Genomic DNA, 23,334 nt, shown 5'->3' with positions numbered 1-23,334 from the left:
TGTATATTTCCAAATAGCTAGACGAGAAGAATTGAAATGGTTCTAGTGTAAAGAAAAGACAAATATTTAAGGTAACAGATATCCCACCTGCACCAATTTGGTCTTTACAAATTATATGACTGGATTAATGATCACATGCACCCCACATCCATTAGGCATCAGTAAAAAATATTACCACATATAGGCTGTATCGGCATTACTTAAATGTTTCCAACTCTTTCTTAACTATGATTTCTAAAATACATTTCCATTTTTAAATTTGTCATTATACTGTTTCATTAGAGAAAATTTGCCATTTTCTCTGATACTTTTGTTAACCTAAAGGTGCCTTGTATAAGGAACTCCAGCAGTTAAATACAACACTACCCAAAAGGCCACTAGAAAGGGCCACGGGCAGAACCTCCTTACAGAAACTCCTCAGCCTACTAGTCTGTAAAAAACAAGAGATCTTCAAAGGACTATTGTGAAGACTAAATTATATGAAATATGCCTTGCTAAGAATAGTTTAATATTTGTTTGTCAAGCATTAAATAGTGACCCATTTTTGAGTACCAGACCTATTTTCCTTCTGGAAAAAAACCAAGATAAGCTGGGTCTCTCTGTTTTAACTAGATTTCATCTCATTCATTTTAAAATAGCTACAGTAGAACTTCCATGGTCGATCACCTCACTACACTGACCACTTCCTTAAGTTGACCTAATTTTCATAAACTGGACATGCACCACATGTAGGTACCGGTAGAGTAGGCCTAGTTCCTTATGGCGACCACCTCCATATGTTGACCAGCCTGTTAAAGTCTCTTGGGTTGTTAACTTACAGAGACTCTACTATATTAAAAATGTGGGATGTTACTCAGATGGGAACTATTTTATCTCAAGCACTGATTGGGTCATTGCTCTCTTTAATTTCTGTAAAATGGAAAATCTCTTAAGGGAATGATGGACTGATGATCATAATGCAGGATGTCCATGCAGAATTCTGATGAACTGTGAAAAATGAATTATCCACCCCCACTGGGCTTCCTAAATAAACATATTTTAAACATGTGGATGCATCTTATAATGCATTATTTATATCTTGTGGACTTTAAAGTAATCAGAAATCTGTTCCTCTTCTGCCACAGGCTACAGCATTTTTGCAGTCGGTGTGGCTGACGCCGATTACTCGGAGCTGGTTCGCATTGGCAGCAAGCCCAGCGCACGCCATGTCTTCTTCGTGGATGACTTTGACGCCTTTAAGAAAATCGAAGATGAGTTAATTACTTTTGTCTGCGAAACTGCATCAGCAAGTTAGTCCTTTGGAATTTGTACTTTCTGATGTTGTTCAAAGGATGAAATGTTTAATACTGCTTAAATAATGAGTCCCATCTTGATCTGAGGAAAGAATATTGACTTCTGGAGCAGTTTGTTATATAGTCAGTTTTATGGTTTGCGGCATATGGAAGTAAACCTCCCCTGTGTTTAGTTTCAGGTTGATAAAGACCTTCTGTAATCCAATGAAAGTCTATATTTAAAAATTCTGTGCTTAAAAAACTATAGCACCTATTTTTCAAAACTGTATTAAGACTGCTCATCAAGGCAACATATTAGGAGCGAGAGGTCTCCCAATACATGCTTTCAAGTGATGGCCATTGATTTAATCGACTCAGGGGAGCCAAGGAAGCTATGACCTTTTGGTTACAGCAGAGGAGATTAGAACTTTTCAGTTTTTACAAAACCACAGTCACATCTGATTTGGATTTCTTCCACAGTTGACTTCCAGAAAGATGATGTTAGTTTCCTGTTCACAGGAGAGGGGAAGAATATGTTTGGAAGACATCTAAATTAGGTTTTTATGCTGTTTGTTTGATTTTTCAGCCTGCCCACTGGTGCACAAAGACGGCTTGGATATTGCAGGTATGTGTTATCACAATTTTTTCCCCAATACAAATATATAACTCCCATTTGCGCCTGTGTTTCTATTTTTTTTTAATTATTAAACTCTTAATAGAAAAATATTGAAATCTAAAATTCTAAAGTGCTTACTTGTTCTTTTCTCTATTTTTTTTATTCTCCTTTCTTTCTTTTGTTTTTCTGGTAGGATTTAAGATGATGGAAATGTTTGGTTTGGTTGAAAAGGATTTTTCATCAGTGGAAGGGGTTTCCATGGAGCCTGGAACCTTCAACGTGTATCCATGCTACCAACTCCATAAAGACGCTCTGGTTTCCCAGCCAACCAAGTATGTTTTCACTGGAAGATATAAAAACCAACCATTTGCTTTATTATATCTCAATGTGAAATGATACCGACTTGAAATACGCTATAATAGTTCCTGGTTGATTTTTCCATGATGTTAAGAGCAGATGATATTTACATTTCTTAGTTTAAAAACATCAGACTCTCACATAGTGCTGGTTATACTTTAATGTCTGTTGATCTGAGAAAATATATAAAAATAATTGATACTTACATAGCACTACTATATACCAGGTATTCTTCTTGATACTTTTGTGCATTAATTCACTGGAACCTCCAAACAACTCTATGAAGTAGATTCAATTATCTCAATTTTACCAATGATGAAACTGCGGCACAGGGAAGCTAAATGACTTGAGTGAGATCACACAGTTGGTTACATGGCAATGGTGAGATTTGCATCCAGCAATTAGGCTCCGGAGCCCAGGATCTGAGCTGTCTCACAGTAGTGCCGTAATTCAAATGGTTTTTATTTTGGAGGAGTCACAACAGCACCTCTAGAGAGTTAAAGCGTGGTATCAGTTGTTATATAAAATTCCATTCCCTAGCCACTTTACACACACATTTTGCCTTTTTCCTGTTTTCATTCTCTCCAGTTCCCCAGCAGGTTACACGGTGCCTATCCACATTGCGAGCGACTCTTCCCCCTTCACTCATAGTCGCGTGCTGATCTCCTCTGGAAACACCCTCACACCCAAAAATAATGCTTTGCTAGGTTTCTAGGTATTTTTTAATTCAGTCAATTTGACACCTAAAATTAACAGGATCTTTGTCAGTTTTATTCACTAATGTATCTTAAATGCCTGTTGCAATGAATGAATGAAAGATATTTTTACCTATGCAAACCAAACTTGTATTTTCAAACTCATCTATTTCCCACATATTCACACATTTATTCACTTAATAACTACTATAGAGTTCCTACTATTTGTAAAGTGCTGTGTTCTTTTTGCTTGGGGAGGATTTAAAAAGTAAATGAGAGATCTGTTTAGTTATTGGAGAGATAAGATGGTGTAGAAGGTTGGGTTTCCCAGGAGGTAGATTCTCGCGTGGAGATTAATGTGTGAAATGTTGATGAGGGCGCCCCTTGTGAAGGGACCAGCAGGATGCAGGAGAGGACAGAGGGAGCAGTCAGACTGTGAAGCCATCTCAACAAAAGCCTGAGCTGACCACCCAGAGGAGTTCTGTAAATGGGGTGACCCATTAGTGCTGCCTCTCTTAGGAATCAGGGATATTGGTCCTTATGTTCCCTGAAGACCACTCATTGAAAAGAGGTGATGTAACCTGGAGGGAGGTATCTTTCTTCAGCAAAGTCAATTACCAAAGGGGGCTGGTATCTGAAAGCCATCAGCAGATAACATTCTTAGGATGGGTTGTACATTCTTAATTCTTGGAGGTAGATCTTTGAAGGTGCATCACCATACCCACCACAGGCTAGAATGCAATGAACTACAACACAGGCTAGAAAGTGACATTGTCATACATTAAATTTACAAAAGGATTATAGATAACAATTATTTACGATACCAAAACTTTTCAAACTACTTAGACTAATTAGACAAATTATGAAATAGCCACACAAGAGAAAGTTGTGCAGCCATTAAATATCATGTTCTAGTCTTGACCATAGTTTAAAAAAATGAAAAATGTTTATTCCATGGTACTTAGAAAATAAAGGACAACATGATATAAAGTGAACAAATACACACATTCTTTAAATAGTGGAGAAAAATCTACCACACCAAAATAGTGATGTGGTTGAGATTAGTGGTAATCTGTTTTTATAAATTCTGTGCCATGAAAATAAGTTTGCTTTATAATCAGAGGAGTAACTTTTTGAGGAAGGATACAATAAGACATATTTTTTTTCTATTTTCAGGTACTTGCATCCAGAGGGCTTGCCCCCTGACTACACAATCAGTTTTCTATTCCGAATCCTTCCCGATACTCCACAGGAGCCATTCGCTCTTTGGGAGATTTTGAATAAAAATTCTGACCCATTGGTTGGAGTCATTTTAGATAGTAAGTATATGTATTCAACCTTTGCAGGCATGTAAGAGAGATGTATGGGTCATGCCATTTTGCCTGTGTCTGTCTATTGCGGAGTGCCTCCCTTATCCAAGGTGATGTGTAAACACTTAACAATGAATTATGTCGCAGTTGATTCATTCATTTATTCCCTCATTCTTTCAACAAATATTACTTGAGTTCCCACTTTGTGCCAGCATACTATGCTCTTGGATGCAGTAGTGGGCAAAGAGAAGAAAGACAGTTTTTACTGAGATAATAAACACTAAAGAAAGAGCAAGGGCAATGGAAGGTCAGTGGGAGGACTGGGGCCAGAAGTTTATTTTTTGGACATGGATATAATAAATGTGAGTTGCCTATTTGGTATTCCAGAGAGGATGTCAATTTTGCAGCAGCATATTTAGGAAGAATTCTGGGAGGGAAATATAAATTTGGAAGGGTGTGTGTGTGATATATGGACAAGATCATCTTGATCAGCGGTTCTCAACTTGTGAGTCATGACCCACAGGAACTGTATTAAAGGGCTGCAGCATTAGGAAGGTTGAGAGCCACTGATCTAGATGAAAGTGAGTCTAGAAAGAGAGAGAACAGGTTGGGAGGCTGGGAGATGCCAAGATTTGGATGTTGGAACACCGAGGAAGCTTTTCAACCTCATGCTCTTGGGTATTGCACATAATGATCCCTTAAGAGGATCATCAAATTTTTGGTTAACATCACTGGGTTTTGTCAATCTGGTTTTTGTTTAGGATTCCAACAAAACAAAATTTGGAGGCTGTTGCTAGGTGTTAACTCAAACATTTGGATAAAGGAAGCATTTTAAGCTTATTCCAACTATTTATTAAAGAACTTTTTGGTACAAGGGAGTGAATCAATGACTAGACATGATATTGTGAAAGCATTGTGCACTGATATTAAAACTAAGAGAAGGCTATAAATTAAAATGGTATAAGTTACTAACTTCACATACACCCAAGATTTGAAAATAAAGTCTCTTCAAATGATTAAGACTCATTTGTTGCTTTTGAAAATAGAGAGAGGAATTAAATTGTAATGTAGAAATGAATTAGTGAGGAAAATGTTCCTATTTTTTCAATACCAAAATATTCCTTGCAATAGGAAGAATTTAAGATTAGGAAGGATTTTATTTGTTTACAATAAATGAAACATCTTGGGTGGTATAAGGTACATGTCTTGGGAAAGCTGGTTGCTATAGTTGGTTAAAAAGACAATAAGCCTGGTCTTTTTCCCTTCAGATTTAATTAAATTTGTTCTCCCTCTCTGTCTGCTTCTACCCCAGCTTCAGACAATCTCTCCCAAGAGGGTGAGGGGAGGGAGAGTCGAGTCAAGAAAGTACAGAGGAACAGCATGTGTGGCAGTCCTTTGCCCTGGTTAGATGAGTTACTCAGCCAGCTGAAAGCTCGCAGTAGCCAGCACGCCAAAGATAGTAGATCAGTTTCTTACCCACCACTTTGTTCCTAAACACAGTTTCAAAACAATGGATGCATTCTTTTCAGTCTTGAGTTGAATTTTAGAAATTCATTTAGAAATAAAATCTTTTTATTTTTCTTTGAATAGATGGTGGGAAAACCCTAACATATTTCAACTATGAACAGAGTGGGGATTTTCAAACTGCTACTTTTGAAGGACCTGAAGTTAGAAAAATTTTCTATGGAAGTTTTCACAAGGTTGGTAATGCATATGTGTTTATTTTATTCTGTTTGCTGTTGGGCAAACAATAGAGGGATTGCTTTTTTAAAATTCCATAGGACTTATGATCTCAGATTTCAATTGGAGTAGGAATTACCTTTAGAGCTTTTAAAACTCTAGTTTCTGATTTGGTAGTTCTGAGATGGGAGCTGAAATGTGAATTTTTTTTATTAGGAACTCCAGAAAGTATTGATAAAACTGATCCAGTTCTTTTCTTTTGAGGAACAATGTGGTTAAGGATCTCGTATTACTAACAGCTACTCTTTTGCTACATGATGGATGATATAGAAAAGATTCCTGGTCTACCTGGTCACAAATGCAGGTGAAGGCACAGCCAGACAAATCATCTTAAAATGTGAAAATAGAGATAACTGATTGCACTGATATTTTTATGGATATACAAATATAGTGCATTAAAATTACCCTAGGAAAAGCTTTTGTAAGACCTACCTTGTCCATATTTTCATAACTTGGCAATTGTGATGAAGGTAGGTCCTATAAAATTTGCTTCTCAGAAATACTTGTGGTGATCGCTAGAGTGGACATGCTTTCTTTAAACATCTACCATTGCCTTTGTAGTTGGTGGATAATCCCACTGATTTTGAGGCTGTTCAGAAATGCAGAATCTGGACTGCAGGGCTAGCAGAGCATTCACTAGGTGGTGCAGAAAAATCCCTTGACCCCTAGACAGTCCTTCCCTCCCTGTTAGAGTGAGAGAAGGGCAGAGCCATCTTCTTTTCTTCTGTTTCATGGCCTAAAATACAATTTTTATAATGCTGTATCTTAAAACATTAGAAAAAATTGATATAAATCCATGTGCCCTCAGCTCTTTTACAACAGTGAAACCAAAATAAATTAAGGTTGACAAAAACCCATAAAATCAAAAGTAACACTGCTTTAATAAGAAAGATGACATATTTCACTGACACTGAACCTCTGCTTACAATGTGAATACAGTGCTACCTGCCATGGCCTGCATAGTTTTGATTCATATTGGCCAATGCTCTTTATCTTTGAACTACTGTGCACTTAGCCCACTATTTATAACTTCTTTTGGCTTTCACACAAGGTAAATCATTATTCACCTCTTAATTACCCTTAATCTTTAAAATATGGCCAAATCAAACTAATTTACACAATTTTGCTACTTTCTCTGGTTTTAAATATCATAATTGCATAGCACACAATTGCATCAGAATAATTCCTTAGAAAATTGTCATTTTTTTCCCTAGTTAATAGGACCGTACTACCAGAAGTAAAGGTATCTGAAAAGCACGTGAAATTTACTAGTTCATGGTTCAAAATGGTGCCAGAAGCAGTTCTTTGCACTTAAAATGATTTACTTACTGAGTTCCTCTTGGGATGATTTTTCTCTTGGTTATGCAGAATCAATTGCTGAGTAGTCAATAAAAAGTATTAGAGAGACAAAAAGCATTTGAGATTTCGTGAGTGTTGAAAGAAACATTGCCATCTTAGCCTCTGATTTGGGTATGAACTTGTAATCTTGTAATTCTTGTTCCAAAGAACCCTTTTGTGAATCTTGGGTGAACATTACGTTCTATTTACTGTACCAGAAGGACTCTAAGACCTGGAAAAAAGGCTCACTAAAAGTTGGTTTTAAATTTATAAACCTTCAAGGTTTTAAAAGTTATATGAAGAAAGACTTTGCTCCACTTTAAGTATTAACAAAACCAAATATCTAAACAAACCAAAAGAAAAGACTTATCATGTAACAAAACATTTTATAATAGACCTATTGATGGAAAATCTTAATGCATATTCAATTTGTAGAAATTAAATCTGATTTGTTCATAGACTTGTATTATAAGGGAATAAATAGTTCACCTTGATTTTTCATTTTTTTCAGTTAGCTTTATTTTTCCCACTTCGCTTATAAAATGTGGCCTCAGGCCACTTGCAAAAAGTTAATAATTATATAAACAGGTACTTAAGTGCAGCTAAAGATGCAACATATTTTTGAACAATTTTAATATCTACTTTTGTTAAGCAAAAATTTTTTAAATGTAAAAATTCGAGTTTGCTAGCACCTAGTATAAAATTTCTTTAATTTATAGTGATGGAAAGTGTCCCAAGACTCAAAAACACACATGGGTCAAGTGACACCATACTAAATCATCATGACAGAAATGTCAATAAGAAGTAAAGAATGTGGTGGGGTTTATTCTAGAGTATTTCTCTACTTGGGTAATGGTTAACTCCTCTTTGAAGGAAAAAGATCCTTAAGAGGCCCACTGTTGACTTAAATTATTATCATGATTTATCTTAAAACATTGGAAAAAACTGGTATAAATCCATGTGCCCTCAGCTCTTTTACAACAGTGAAACCAGAATAAATTAAGGTTGACAAAAACCCATAAAATTTAAAGGAACATTACTTTAATAAGAAAGATGACATATTTCACTGACACTGAACCTCTGCTTACAATGTGAATACAGTGCTACCTGCTGTAGCCTGCATAGCTTTGATTCATATTGGCCAACGCTCTTTAGTTTTAAACTACTATGAACTTAGACCACTATTTATAACTTCTTTTGGCTTTCATGCAAGGTGAAATCATTATTCTCTTCTTAATTACACTCTTTTAGTTCATTAGCTGGCTGTAAACAATTGCTGTAGTACTCACGAGGCTACTACCATCCTAAATTGATATGCATATACAAGCAATGAGCACTGACATTTTATGGCAGAATTTGGTCACAGGGGGGTTATCTAGTTCACCTAGCATATACTTGCCTTTGACTATTACCTAGATAATCTCACAGACTTTAACAAGTCTTCACAAAGAATGTGTAGATTTCTAAAAATAAGACCATGAACCTATAGATTCTTGAGATTCTAGTTTGAGAAAATTATACCCTATACTATGCAAAAAGCTTTATTTCATTTGGACCTGGAGTCTCCTACCCCCTCAGATTCTCATTTTCCTCTCATCATTCTGAATTAGGTAACTATTATCAAAGTGTGGTTTGCTAACCACTGGTGATTTAGGTGACACCAGTCACCTAACTTGCTAACCTTAGGTGATTTTTGGTGACAAAGCAGCAAAATTTTTGAATTTTACTATTTGTGTGTTTATGTTCATGTGTATTCAGAAAAGGCATAGCTAGAACAACAATCCTGGGATTTCAAAGGTGATATTATAGTTGAGAGTAAGGCTAGATTTTTAAAGAGCTCATCATTTCATAGTCATATGAAAGAGAAGAGTTAATCAGATAAAAACAGAGATGGTGCTTGAAGGTAGGAAAATCAGGGAGATGGTAAATGTAGAAATTTTCTCCTCTAGCAAAATACATGGTGCCAGAATTTTTTCTCTTCTCTTTCTTACTTTATGATGAGTTATTCAATTATAAAATTTAACTGATATATCCTCCTGATTCTTACCTCCTAAAATGTTTTTACTTTTACATAGCTACACATTGTTGTCAGTGAGACGTTGGTCAAAGTGGTTATAGACTGCAAGCAAGCAGGTGAGAAGCCAATAAATGCATCGGCCAACATCACTTCAGATGGCGTAGAAGTTCTAGGGAGAATGGTTCGATCAAGAGGACCAAGTGGAAACTCTGCACCAGTAAGTGGGTAGAAAAGCAAAGCTATGTTATTATTATGGGGTTGGGGTAAGTCCTCTTAAAGCTATTTCCTAGGGGAAAAACTTAATAAAGGAATTAAAGAGATGGATGGATGGATGGATGGATGAATGGATGGATGGATGGATGAATACATAATGCCATTTTTATGTGAACTAAAACACGTACATTCAAAGCTCTTGGCAATATGCCAGAATTAGGTTATTTTATTTTCTAAATGCATTTGATCATTTAAATAGTAAAATATTTATCACATGGTTTGTTGCATAAATGGTTTCCTAAAGAGAATTAAAACTGTAAATGAACCTCATTTGTAAAAGTAAATGCAAAGTCATACAAACTTTGTGAGTATTATGCATAAGGTATTGACATAGCCTATAATTTAGGTTAGATATGGGCATTTTATAGCTAGGTTTTTGCCATCCTTAATGTGATATTTATCCTTTAATTATTAGCAATTAAGTAGAAAATCATTTTAAGATAATGTATTTTTTATCAAACAACATGGAATTGAAATCTGGGAGATTTTTTTTTTATTTTCTCTATACACGTACATGTGTTTGGTTTCCACTTTTTGCCTTTACAAAATTAAAAAGGCTTAAAATTTAATAACAATAACAATTTTAAGATAAGGACTGAAACAAAAACCTCGTAAAGAACAAAACGAAGATAAATACAATCAGAAAAGAAATCAGATGATCGTTGCAACAAAATATTGAGCAATAATAATAATGCCAAAAAAGTAACATTCATATTGTTAGATAAAAGGATGTCTATCGTTGAATGCTTTGACTCTGAGGTTCAGTACGGAGTCATCAGTTAACTTCTTATTTTTTTCCAAAGTTTAAAAAAATAGATGACTAATATTTATAAATAAAAAGAAAAGATAATTTCAAAAAACAGATCACGCCAAATCTTATAGACAACAGAAAAAGAAGAAATACTTCAAAATCATTCTACTTCATCTGGATACATCTGATATTAAAATTCAAAAAAATATATTATTATAAAGGGAAATTATGAACATATTTCACTTATAAAGAGGATGCAATATCCTAAACAACAAATTAACAAGTTGAATTAAAAATTAATGTTTCAAGTAATGTACTTTGGTCAAAATTAAATCCAATTTATGTGAGAATTAGTCACTATTTTCTTTTCTTTTTTTTTTCTTTTCCTTCCTTCACTCCCTCCCTCCTTATCTCTTTGTCTTTCCTCCCCTTCCCCCATGCCCCACCTTGTCATTAATTGTCCTCATATCGAAGTTGAATACATAGGATTCATGCTTCTCCATTCCTGTGATGCTTCACTAAGAATAATGTGTTCCACCTCAATCCAGGTTAATACAAATGCTGCAAAATCTCCTTTTTTTTAATGACTGAATAGTATCCATGGTATACATATAACACAGCTTGCCAATCCATTCCTGGGTTGAGGGGCATTTAGGCTGTTTCCACATTTTAGCAATTGTAAATTGAGCTGCAATAAACAGTCCAGTACAAGTGTCTTTATAATGAAAATAATTTTTTTTTTCCTTCTGGATAGATGCCCAGTAATGGGATTACAGGATCAAATGGGAGTTCTAGGTTGAGTTCTATGAGGCTTCTCCAGGAAAAGATCCAACTAAAAAGAAGAATTTTAGACCAATTTCACTACTGAATATAGATGCAGAAATTCTCAACAAAATCCTAGCCAATAGATTACAGCTTATCATCAAAAAAGTCATACATCATGATCAAGTAGGGTTCATCCCAGGGATGCAAGACTGGTTTAACATATGCAAGTCCATAAATGTTATTCACCATATCAACAGAAGGAAACACAAAGACCATATGATCCTCTCAATAGATGCAGAAAAAGCATTCAATAAAATCCAGTGTCCTTTTCTAATTAGAACACTGAGGAATATAGGCATAAGTGGCATATTTCTTAAACTGATCGAAGCTATCTATGACAAACCCACAGCTAATATTTTGCTGAATAGAATAAAACTGAAAGCTTTTCTTCTTAGAACTGGAACCAGACAAGGTTGCCTTCTGTCACCCTTCTATTCAACATAGTGCTGGAAGTTCTAGCCAATACAATTAGGCAAGACAAGAATATAAAGGGCATCTAAATGGGAGCAGAGGAGGTCAAACCCTCCCTCTTTGCTGATGATATGAAATTAAAAATCTGGGAGATTTTTAATTGGCAAAGAAATCACATTCCTTTTGTTCATTAACCACAAAAAAGAATAATGTATACAAGTTTTTGTTTTACCACCATGCATTCACAACTAATTAGCAGCATTCCCTAATTTGAGTCATTCTACAATTAGTGAGCCTTCTTTTTCTTGTAAACAATTCCAACTATTCTAATCTACATTTCTCTTCTATGTTACAGAATAATTTAAGTTTTTTTAAACTGAAGATCAGTTTGTACAAATGAAATCTTAAGCTATGTCAAATGAGTAAATAAAATTTAAACTGCCCCATGCTTACTGAGTGAGGGAGGGCATATGTCTAGACCTTGATGGATAGATAGGAGCTAATTAGTTTCATACCTAGCTTTGAAGAATCTTTAAAAGGTCTTTTGTTTCTACTTTGCTTTGAAGAACTGTGGATTAGATATTTGGAAAGAAAATATATAAGCTATGGAAGGCTCTCTTGTTCTCAGTTATAATAAGAGACTTTTAAGAATGTTTACATGATATTTAGGAATTTTCATGCTGATTAAGAAAATGATGCATCTTCTGTTTAATAGAAGATACATACTCCTGCGACAGCACAGAAAAGAATTTATAAGACCATAGAATTGGTAAACTAAGGATAGCTAATGCTGATTAAGAAAATGAACTGTCTTCTATTTAATGAAAGACACTTCTATGTTAGCACAGAAAGAAATTTATAAGAATATAGAATTAGCAAACTTAGGATACCTTATGTGAATAAATGGATGTGTAAATGGATAATTGATAGATGAATGAATTGTACTCATTTAAAAAAGAGAGAGAACTCTAGATGTATGAGATTCTGGGCTCAAATCATTTAGTATTATTATTGTTATTTTATTATTATTTTAGAAATAATGAGTGCAAAATCCCTGACACTCAGTAGACTTTCAATGAATAACAGCTACTGTTATTGAAGGAAGTCCATAATACCGTCTTGGTTTTCCATCCACCTTTGCTAGACCCCTACAACTTGTCTAAAACTTGATTACTTATAATTATATGTTATTTTCTTGCTTTTTCATATATTCAAATTTCATCTCTCTAGATAGAGTATAAATTACCCAAAATAGAAACTATGCCATGGTCTTTGTTTGAAATCATTCCCTTCTACCTTACAGCCTAGTAATTAGTAGCTATGAACACAGTTCTTAAGAAACACTTGCAGGAAATTAAGTAGAATTGTTGTATGTTTGAATTGTATCATGTCTTTTCTTAAAATTTTATTTTGCTTTTATTCCAACGGTGGCATTGACAGCAGTCTAATATGTATCAAACCTTCTTCTAATTACAATCTGTATTTTACAGTTATACTTTCATGATAACAATTATACTTCAAATTACACTTGTGTAATAATTGAACTCCAAATAGATGATGAATTAAGTATCAAGGAATTTGTTTTTGAAAGCAAAAGTGCCTTAGGTTTCAGGCCTATGGATGATAAATCTTTACTTTTGGCCATGAAAGAAAATGCAATTAAACAGAGCACCCTTTATGGCAACTTCCAACTCATAGTAGACAAAGGGGAATTTATAGAAGTCAATAATTAAAGAGTTCTTTGTAAGGCTAGTAGGAAAAAAGTCATAGCTTTTGTTAGAATCTAGACATCTACAAAGGATTGCTAATAAGTTTTCATTCTGCCCACTTATTGAAGAATTTGATTGTGTTGAAATGGATGACAGTAGGTTAGATCTCAAGAATGTGATTGGAAATTCAGACTTGGCTTTTAGCAGATAGTATTATACTTAATTATCTCAGTACAAGGTAGGAGAAGCCCGAGTCTTCAGTTTTAATTTAGAAATTACTGATTGCTTACCTAATCTGGATATACATCTGTATTCTGATACCCAACAAAAGGGAATTCCCTAGACGGCAGATTATTTGAGGAGTAATTATTTTATGAGAGAGATTAGTAGCTTATAGGGCCATATTCCCTGCCAAATTCAGCAATAATTCAAGATTCTAAAGAATCTTGGAAGATTCTAAAGATTCAATCTTTATAGAAAATATATTCTTCTTAAACCATAGTTGAGTGGAAGATAAATCAATGGATTTAAACATACAGTAACTACTGCATATAAATTACTCACAGTCAGTGAAATCAATTGGTGTTCAGTGATGTAAGATTTCATAAGCAGTGATAGTTCCTGGTGGGACTAAACTCTAAGCAGGCTTAGCCATCAGAACACATATGGAAAGAAACTTCACAATCGGGCTCCTCCTTTCCAATCTTTTTTCTCCCAAGAAGTTTCTTCTACCTTTTCTGATACCTCATGAGATGATTCTGGAAAAGTTTTGAGCTACTGGCTTAAGATCATGTTTCTTAGTGTCTTTCTTCTGCCTTTTCATATCGAACACTTAGCTAATTATCCAACTGGCATTTATTTAGCCCTCTGCTCTTTAAATAGAAGTATGAGGTAGGCCATGGAGTTACTATCACTTATGGAGTTAAAGCTTTTATGTAGAAACTGATAGTAGAGTAGCTGATGATCCTATATAAACACATATTAAACTACCCAAAAAAGTTAATGTATTTTCACATGAGTTATTTTAATCCTCAAAATGATAATGGTGGTTAATATTTATTGGATACCTACTCTGGGGCAAGTAGTGTAGACTTTTCTGAGATTATCTCTTTTAATCTTCTAATAACCCTAGGAAGAGATACTTACATAGTCCCAACTCTGTAGACTTGAATAAGTTAGGGAGGGGTCCCCTTTCCAACAGTGTAGAAGTAAGATGAGAGAGTTTATCTGACTTCCAGAAGATCTCTCATCTTTTCTTCCATTCAGTCAGATTCTGATTATTTAGAACTAAAGACAGAGAAGGGAGTCTGGTCTGTACGAGGGACCACGTGCCCTGTCTGTTCCTTGACAGTTTCCTAAACACAACCGTTATTTCAATTGCAACCTTGCAGGTAAACCCGATCAAAACTTACCTGCAGAAGTATGTTTATATCCAACCACTCTAATTCCTACCAAGTACACAGCTGGTAATTTTCATTTCCTACTTTAATTAGTGCCTTCACAGTTTCCCTTAAATTCCATCAATTGACTGAGAACAAGTAAAACACATCCCCTTCGATAGCTGACAAATGGTAAACACTCAATAAGTCGTAGTAGTGTGATGGAGTCAATAAAAGTTAGACTTCAAATTAAAGTCTTTAGGTCCTCAGTGCTCTTTCTATAGTGCCCCGTCCCATGTAAAGCTCTCTGAGTATTAGTATAAAGTCAGGTACAGCTTGACTTCAAGTTGTAAACTTAATACATTACGTTAGAAAAAAATCAAAGACTATAATCTGGTTGTGAGTGGGAAGGAGAGCCAGAAGTGCATTGTAATTCCCATTCACAGATTGTAGTGACTCAACTGCTGACAAATATTTTAATCTTATTTTCATGTTGACATTTGACCCCAAGTGACTTGCCTTTTTGTGCTACACCCCAAAAATGTCCAATAATGAAAAAATGAGCATTTGTACACATCATTGGCTAAGTATTTCCTTGGAAGAGATTGCAAAAAGGGAAAGTGGGAGGTTGTTCCATTTCTTCTCACAGATGTATCTTTTATAATGTTCAGTTGGTTACAAAGAAGTTATGAAAGTGAAGAAAGGTTGCTTTTTGCATGAGTTGCCTAAAGTATGATTTCTTCCGAGCCACACTGTCTTGCATTTTAATGCACTCAAATATGAGACCTTTTAACTTCCCATCTCAGTACCGTCTACTGTAAAATGTATGCAAACATGTATGCCATTGCTTGTGAAATAAAAGCCAGAAGTTTTTTGTTTTTTTTATTTTTCTTTCAATCAATCCCCAGAAATGTGCCTTGGGAAAGAAGTTCCTAAAAAAAAAGCCAAAAATCTAAACAATTATGAATAAATTTGTTGTACTCAAAGAAAAAGCTGCTGACATCATCTAATTTGCAAAAGAAAAGTCAGCCCACGTAACATTCCTGAAATGATAGTGTTGGCTTCCTTCAGCACTTAGTAGGCATTTAACCCCTTGAATAAATAAACTGAGCTCATAAGATTCCTATAACTCAATAGAGCCAAAGTCTAGCCAAAGGTTTGTATGTAAACATTAGACTTATGGATGACTAGGTGGTGAATGTTTATTTGAAAAACGGCAAGAAATTCTGGTGCTTACTGGGACTAGTGAAAGGGCCTTTGCTTTAAGTAACTCTTTCCATTCACGAAAATGTTTTTGCACTGAGGGCATTATTCAGAAATGGAAAATTTCTTAATGGATGAATGATTTGCAGACTAAGCTGGATCTACCCAAGGCTGTCATAATGAGACCCATTTAATAAATGTCTCCAGACAAAATGGTATTGTAAGGTTGGCCTGGGCTTTCTGCATTTGAAAGATCTTTAGACTAAAGATCTATTTATTGGTAAATATGTTACAAGAAAATACTGCACACTGAGGGGTGCAGTTCAAATCTCAACCGGAAGTAAGCTTTCAACATGTAGTTAAATTATTTAAGCTTTTTTCATGCCAGGCCTATTCTATAGAATGAATGTTGCTATCATCACATCTCATAGTGGTGATCTGAGGATTAAATGATATATGCAAAGTGGTCTGGATAGTGCCTGCAACTGAGTCATTACAGTAGTAGGTTTTCCACAAATGTTGGTTGCTGTTGTTGTTGCTTGCTAAGATTTTTCTCAATCAAAAACATTAAAGAGATAATATTGTGGAAACAAGCCACTATTATATTTCTGCCCTCAATGCTGTCACTTTCACTTTGATTCTGCTCATTTGGCCTTTGTGTTACCCCCCTATGTTTACACCTGCATTTTTAAAAATTCAGTTATGAAAGGACTATGCATAGACCATTATAATAACATTTACTATTAATAATGACTATGTTCCAGATATTGTTCTAAATAGTTTCTCCACAAGCCTATAATCCTGGCACTCTGGGAGGCCTAAAAGGGTGGATTGCTTGAGTTCAGGAATTTGAGAGCAGCCTGAGCAAGAATGAGACCCCATCTCTACCAAAAAAAAAAAAGAGAAACTGGCCTGGCATTGTAGTGGGTACTTGTCTCAGCTACTTGGGAGACTGAGGCAAAACGATTGATCACTTGAGCCCAGGAGCTGGAGGTTGCTATCAGCTATGATGCCAAAGCACTCTAGCCTGGGTCAACAGAGTAAGACTCTGTCTCAAGAAATAAATATTTTCTCCATACTAACTCATTTAATGTTCACAGCATATGAATAGCTACTGATATTATACTAACTTCACATAAAGAAACTGAGATTCCAACATATTAAATAATTTGTTCAAACGGTGGCTCTCACCTGTAATCCCAGCACTTTGGGAAGCCAAGATGGGATGATTGCTTAAGGCCAGGAGTTTGAGATCAGCTTGGACAACATAGTGAGACTCCATCTCTCCAAAAATTAAAAAAACCAAGCTGGGTGTGGTGATGCATGCCTATAGTCTCAGCTACTTGGGAAGCTAAGGCAGGAGGATCACTTGAGCTCAGGAATTTGAGGTTGCAGTGAGCTCTCATTGTACCACTGGACTCCAGCCTAGAGTGACAGAGTGAAAGCCTGTCTCCACACACACACACACACACACACACACACACACAAACACTGAGCCTGTCAGTAGAGGAGTCGGGAACTATTACTCAGAAGTCTAGCTCCAGTCTCTGAATCCCTATGCTTCTTGAAATATTTGTCACTTGTTATTTATAAAAATCAGCTGCAGTGTACTTTTAAAAATGTTTTAAGTTTAAAAACTTATTTTCTTTTGATTGGTCATAATTTCATTGTACTGTTTCCTAGCACAGACTCAGGTACCAACCACAGCCTTGGGTGGACAGGAGGGAGGGACCGTAAGCCATCTAGATAAAAAGCAGTCAGCCATGCACGTACTTCGGCAAACAGCCCATAAAGGTATATAGGATCAAGAAAATAGGATACTTTGAATCATGGGTTTTCTTTCAAAACTCAAGGATTATTTTAATGATCAGTTGGAATGACTGTTTGCAAGCAGGCAGTGTGATTCTTGAGTGTAATGACAGAAAGCCTGATTTCATTCTCTTTGCTGTCAGAACAGGTGTGGTTGTGATACTGCATACATTTTTTACTAACCTCTTTCAGTAGTACTATCTACTCGGACACTCTCAATTTCATCTAGAAGACTCCTGGCAAGAAATGGGTAGCACTCTTTGGGAGAAAATAAGGCACTCATGGTTTCCAGCCTTTGCTAAAAACATCTCTTAGCTAAGAAATATTGCAGATTTAAAATGAAAAGATTTTATCCTTCTCCAAGTTCTGTAATTGATGACACTCTTAATATTTGAAAATACTAGAAAAAGAAATATATTAGAAATGATTGGCTCATTAAGCTAGTGTTAGCCCTTAGTGATATTTCTGTATATTTCAACACGTACATTGAGTTCTCACCAGCATCCGAGAGTGGAAGGAGACTGCCTAAGAAGCAAGATTGTCTAAATACGTATGACATGATCAATGGCTTAGACAGAAATAGACTTAGCTCACATTCTCACAACACCAAATGTGAATCTGTAGAGGTGCTCACCATGTTGTATACGACATTTAGGTGCCTCTTACTCTCTGTACATTTTTCCAGGGCAGGAGTATATTTTAAATTTTTGTATCCTAAAAGTGTACACAGTGTGTGGCTTACATTATTGCAGTGAAGAAAAATTGGCTGAATGTATGTGTAAAAGAATGAAGTCAGAATTCAGGAAGCCTTCCTGAATGGTTATGATAGGTCACGTATTGTGATAGGTGACACAAAGATGAGTGTTTCCCTGTCCCCTGAAGACTCTAAGGAGGAGATAATAGGAATATTTTCATTATAGGGTAGGAGGTGTGGTATGAGATGTACAGAGTGTTGCATTTGGGAGTAGCCGAGATGGACTTTACAAGGAAAATCTTAGAGCTAAGCTTACTCTTTAGGTAGAGATGGGAGGGGGAGGTTGGGATAAAAAGGGAGTTTGTTTGGTAGAAGGAGTAATTATAGGTGAAATCTTAGATCACTGTATGCTTGAGGAATAAAATTATTTTGATAGTGCTGGAGTTCCTTTTTTGTTTACTTACTGCAAGGCGTTATACTTGTATTGGTGGGCTGTTATGTAATATGTCACATGCAATCATTGTAACTACAAAGACAATATATCTATGTATCTTTTATTAAGTGACAATTTTCTTTTTAAATCATAGTTCCAGTTACAGATGTTTGATATTGTTTGCTCCTCGTCATGGGCCAATAACGACAAATGCTGTGAACTTCCAGGCCTGGTAAGAATTATTCTTTCATCTCTTTTGAAATTTTTAAAAATTATATTTAATGTTTTTTGAAAATGAAATGCTGTTCCTTAACGTAATTCGTTGTGATAATTAAAATTAGGTGAAGAAGGAGGAATCCCGAAATAGGCAAGATTTCATATGTGTAACATGCAACCACATGTGGTGTGAATTACACAGCTCAGGGAGGTGCCATGGTACACATAATCTAGAAAGTTCCCAAGTTTCATGACTCACAAAGCTGTTGGTGTCTCAACAATTTTTATGACACCCCTAGGACAAAAAAAAAAATACAGTTTCATTTATGAAATAACTAGGTCCAAATATCTTATTAAATATTTACATCCTAACAACCCAGTAGCTGTAGGGTTGTAAAAATACTCCTAAACTTGAAAGAAAAAATGATGCTTTTATTTTACTTTCCAATTACCACAGTTCCTTACTGGGCCCTGCAATCTTCTCACGTTTTAGAATCTGATTGGCATCACCATCCCCACTTCTCATTTCACACCGCTTCTTCCCATGGTACTTGCCTTTCAGCAGAGCAACTGTATTTGCAAATATAGGAAATCGTTAATAAAAAGTGTCTAAGTGTCTCTAAAACCTACTTTTGAAACTATGTACTATCTCGAAATAGTCATTCACAGGAAGTCAAACGCCCACTGGGTGTTGCTGTGTTTCTTTTGAATTTTTAAGATATCACAGGCCCCCTGTGAGTTCCATATAGCACCCCAGGACATCTTGGTTTGCCATTTTGGAACTGTGGAAACAATTTTCATAACCTGTACTTGATGCTCCTAGAAAGCTAAGCATTTAGACTAAGCGTGAGTCATGAGGGTGTATCTGTATATATAAAAACAGAAAAAGATGTATAGCTAAGGATTCATGGAACAAGTAAGCTGGCATGAATGATCCTGTCCTAGCTGGACTAGCATGAATGATCATATCCTAGCTGGACATTAGTCATGTCATAATAATTAAATCTGGAGAGTGAGCATGGGGAAGCCTCTGTGGAGTCTGTGAGGTTTGGCCTTCAGACTTTAGACCAGGTCACAACATCTACATGGATGTCAGGCACTAGATTCGTGGCAGCCTGCGTTTGAAAAGGAAATAATTTACTCCTTCTCAGCAAAATGAGTTTCTAGTGAACTCTGTTGAGAAATTAAATCAGAGACGCATTAATGTTATGCTGAACATAACATTAATGGTATGATAACATTAATGCTGGTAAGATTGGAAATTGGAACGGGAAACCCTCAGAATCCTTCGTTGTGTCAAGAAAAGATGTGATCAGCACTTTCCCCAGGAAGGACTGGAGCCCTTCTCTTTGCTTGTCCTTTTATTTCTCTCACTGAAGTGGCAAAAATTCCACAGTGGGAGGACATGGAGGAGACACAGCAGCAGCACTGGCAGAACTATTGCTGAGTCCCTGGTCACAGGTGGCCCGTTGTCAGCCTTATTTTGGGATCTTTCAGAATACTTAAGTCTGTACTTCCAGTTGGCCGGATATCTGGCCAGATGTGTTAGCAAGGGTGGTGACCTGAAATCTTTGATTGCTTCTCAGCCTTTTGGCTAAGATCAAATGAACTAAAATCTTTGACTATTGTCCAAAATTTAGAGAAAAGTATATACCAGTATATATACAGGCCATTTGCTCAACATTTGGGGGGTTTGTGTTGTGAAAATTTCACAGACTCCTATTACTTTCAATTTAACAAAGTAACTATTATCTGTGCTCTATTACCCTCTAACTTTACTTTCCCCCAAAGTCTTAAAAATGGGGGATCATTTCCTCTTTAACTAAAGGGACTTACAGATGCTTTGAAGTTTTATTAATATAATTTCTTATCCCTGTGCTGGGTTCATTTTGGCTGCTGTTCCCCACAGGATATTTACAAATTATTCAATAGCTGTTAGCAGGTGCCGTGACTTTCTCTACATCCCAGTAACCCATTCAGATATGTTCAGCCTCCCCTTAATAATCTAGCTTGCAATGTCACATGACAATAAAATCCCCCAAGATAGAAGAAAGTGTTCTCTTGTTCCAAAGCCTTAGATCAACACCATGTTTTTCTTATTTTCAACCACAGAATGTGACCTGTTGTTGAAATTGTCAGAGGGAATTGCTGATGTGTTTAAGCATTGTTTACTTTATTTTATTTTTTGTTTTTGTTTTGTTTTCGTATACATGCAGTTGTTTTGATAGAACATTCCAACAAGTTTTCTTTTATCCTTTAAAATAGAAAAAATACTGCATCCTAAAGAACATTTGTCAGACCTTTAGTTCACAGAGCACTATTTCTCCAACTGAATTAGATAGAGACCAGAATTTCTTTGCAACCACTTCTGACTCTGTCTCCTCATCTGGGTTTCTAGGCTGATTTTAGCAACATCCTTCAATAATAGTGATTATCAATGACTTACCAGGCACAAATGCATTTTCCCTTACAAAAAAAGATTTTGTAATTAGGGGTGAATACTCTCTGCCTCTGTGGACTAATATACACTTAAAAATCTAATAATGTCTTAAATCAAAGTGCTTTCTTTGAGTCAATAAGGCCTTGGTGTAGATTGCCTTGTTCACGGTTGTGCTATTTTTTTTCTTTCCAGAGGGATGATGAGTCCTGCCCAGACCTTCCGCATTCCTGCTCCTGTTCTAACACCAATGAAGTGGCCTTGGGCCCAGCAGGCCCACCAGTAAGTCACGACTAGTTTGGCCTTAAACGTTCTTTAGTATTATTGGTAACTGTCACTTGGGTGTCTAACATGTGCTGTCTACTCTACTACATGGCTGTTATTCACTTAATCCTATGAGTAAACTGAGGCACAGAGACATTTAAGTAACTTGGCTAAAGAGCACAGCTTGGAGGAGCTGGGCTTCAAATGCCAGTTTCCGTGACTCCTAGAGGTGATGCTCATTGCCACTGTGCCCTACTCTCTCTCTCACTCTGGTACATATTCACAATATGCCCGGTAGTCTGCTGAGGTTTATTTTATGCGTGAGTTTTTCAGACTGGACCCTCTGCTTGTGTCTACAAGATTTGCGTACTATTCCTTCGCCTATTTGTATCAAAATTTATGTACGAAGGGAAGTTTCTAATTCACCAGGGAAAGTACTCCATCTGACTATAAAGATTTTTCACTGCAAAAAACTTTCTACAGAACTTTCTACATGAAAAAAAGGAAGAAAGGAAGAAGAAAAGGAGGGAGGGAAGGAAGGAGATGGGAGAGAGAGAAAGAGGAAAGGAAGGAGGGGGAAAAAGAAGGAAAGAAGGGAAAGAAAGAGGAGGAGAGAAAACACTTTTTTGAGATACGAAAGGTAAATAATGACACAGTCTAGGTCTCTGAGTTCCCCGTGATAAATTTTTGCGATACACTTAAACGCTCATTTTGTTTCTAACCTGATACACGGGGGTTATCAGTGTGTCTTTGGGATGCGAGTGAGACAGCTGTTCTGTGGTCAGGAAATGGCAAATGCAGAAAGGCAGGAAGATAAAGCACAAGGAGAGAGATGTACGGGCGAAGAAAGAAACCCAGACCTTGTGGGAGGAATGGTCTCACGCCTGGCCCGCCCAGAGGCAGCCTGGCACCGTCAGGGCGTGTGGGTAGGTAGCCCGCAGTGCCAGCCAGCTCGCAGCGTGAACCTTCCCTCCATGCTGGCCTCACCAACAGAACTTTCCTTCATTTGTGTACCGTCTTTCTTGAACTGAGTGAAAAGGCAGAGAACCTGCCGAAGGTATTCAAAATGTATTCTAGAAAGTTTCCCCTTTATCCCTGTCACCTAGAACATTGTTTTAAGCTCTGGATGTAAAACTCAAAAGATTCTTTGTCCCAAAGACGCAGGTGTGGAGCAATGGTAGGAGCATTAAATTTAAATTGTAAGGGCAGGGTGCAGTGGCTCACGCCTGTAAGCCTCGCACCGCAGCAGGCCAAGGTGGAGGATTGCTTGTGCTCAGGAGTTGGAGATCAGCCTGAGCAAGAGCGATACCTCGTCTCCAGTAAAAAAAAAAAAAAAAAATAGGCAGGTGTTTTGGGAGGCAACTGTAATCCCAGTTACCCAGGAGGCTGACGCAGGAGGATCGCTTGAGCCCAGAGTTTGAGGTTGCTGTGAGCTTGGCTGAGGCCATGGGCACTCTAGCATGGGGCAACAGAGCGAGACTCTGTCTCAAAAGAAAGAAAGAAAAGGAAAAAAAAATTAAATTGTAAAGCTAGGCCAGTTACTGAATCACCATGAACTTCCATTTCCTCATTTATAAGATAGCACC

At 36.4% G+C, this 23,334-nt stretch overlaps 1 protein-coding gene across 4 annotated transcripts in view; it reads left to right on the top strand.

Moving 5' to 3' along the window:
- Positions 1 to 23,334, top strand: part of COL14A1 (collagen type XIV alpha 1 chain) — a 213,906-nt gene that overhangs the window by 132,985 nt on the left and 57,587 nt on the right. For all 4 annotated transcript variants that reach the window (XM_023517768.1, XM_003782379.3, XM_023517769.1 and 1 more), the window contains exons 29-36: positions 1,125 to 1,289; positions 1,858 to 1,896; positions 2,081 to 2,219; positions 4,116 to 4,258; positions 5,840 to 5,949; positions 9,403 to 9,561; positions 18,986 to 19,063; positions 21,680 to 21,766. In XM_023517768.1, the coding sequence (XP_023373536.1) occupies positions 1,125 to 1,289; positions 1,858 to 1,896; positions 2,081 to 2,219; positions 4,116 to 4,258; positions 5,840 to 5,949; positions 9,403 to 9,561; positions 18,986 to 19,063; positions 21,680 to 21,766 (920 nt within the window). The remainder of the gene's footprint in view (positions 1 to 1,124; positions 1,290 to 1,857; positions 1,897 to 2,080; positions 2,220 to 4,115; positions 4,259 to 5,839; positions 5,950 to 9,402; positions 9,562 to 18,985; positions 19,064 to 21,679; positions 21,767 to 23,334) is intronic.

Source organism: Otolemur garnettii, unplaced genomic scaffold (genome assembly GCF_000181295.1).
Source record: "Otolemur garnettii isolate 467f Iridium unplaced genomic scaffold, OtoGar3 scaffold00004, whole genome shotgun sequence".
Lineage (NCBI taxonomy): Eukaryota > Metazoa > Chordata > Mammalia > Primates > Galagidae > Otolemur > Otolemur garnettii.
Note: the sequence above shows the minus strand (reverse complement) of the source record. Positions and strands in the feature narration are given on the sequence as shown.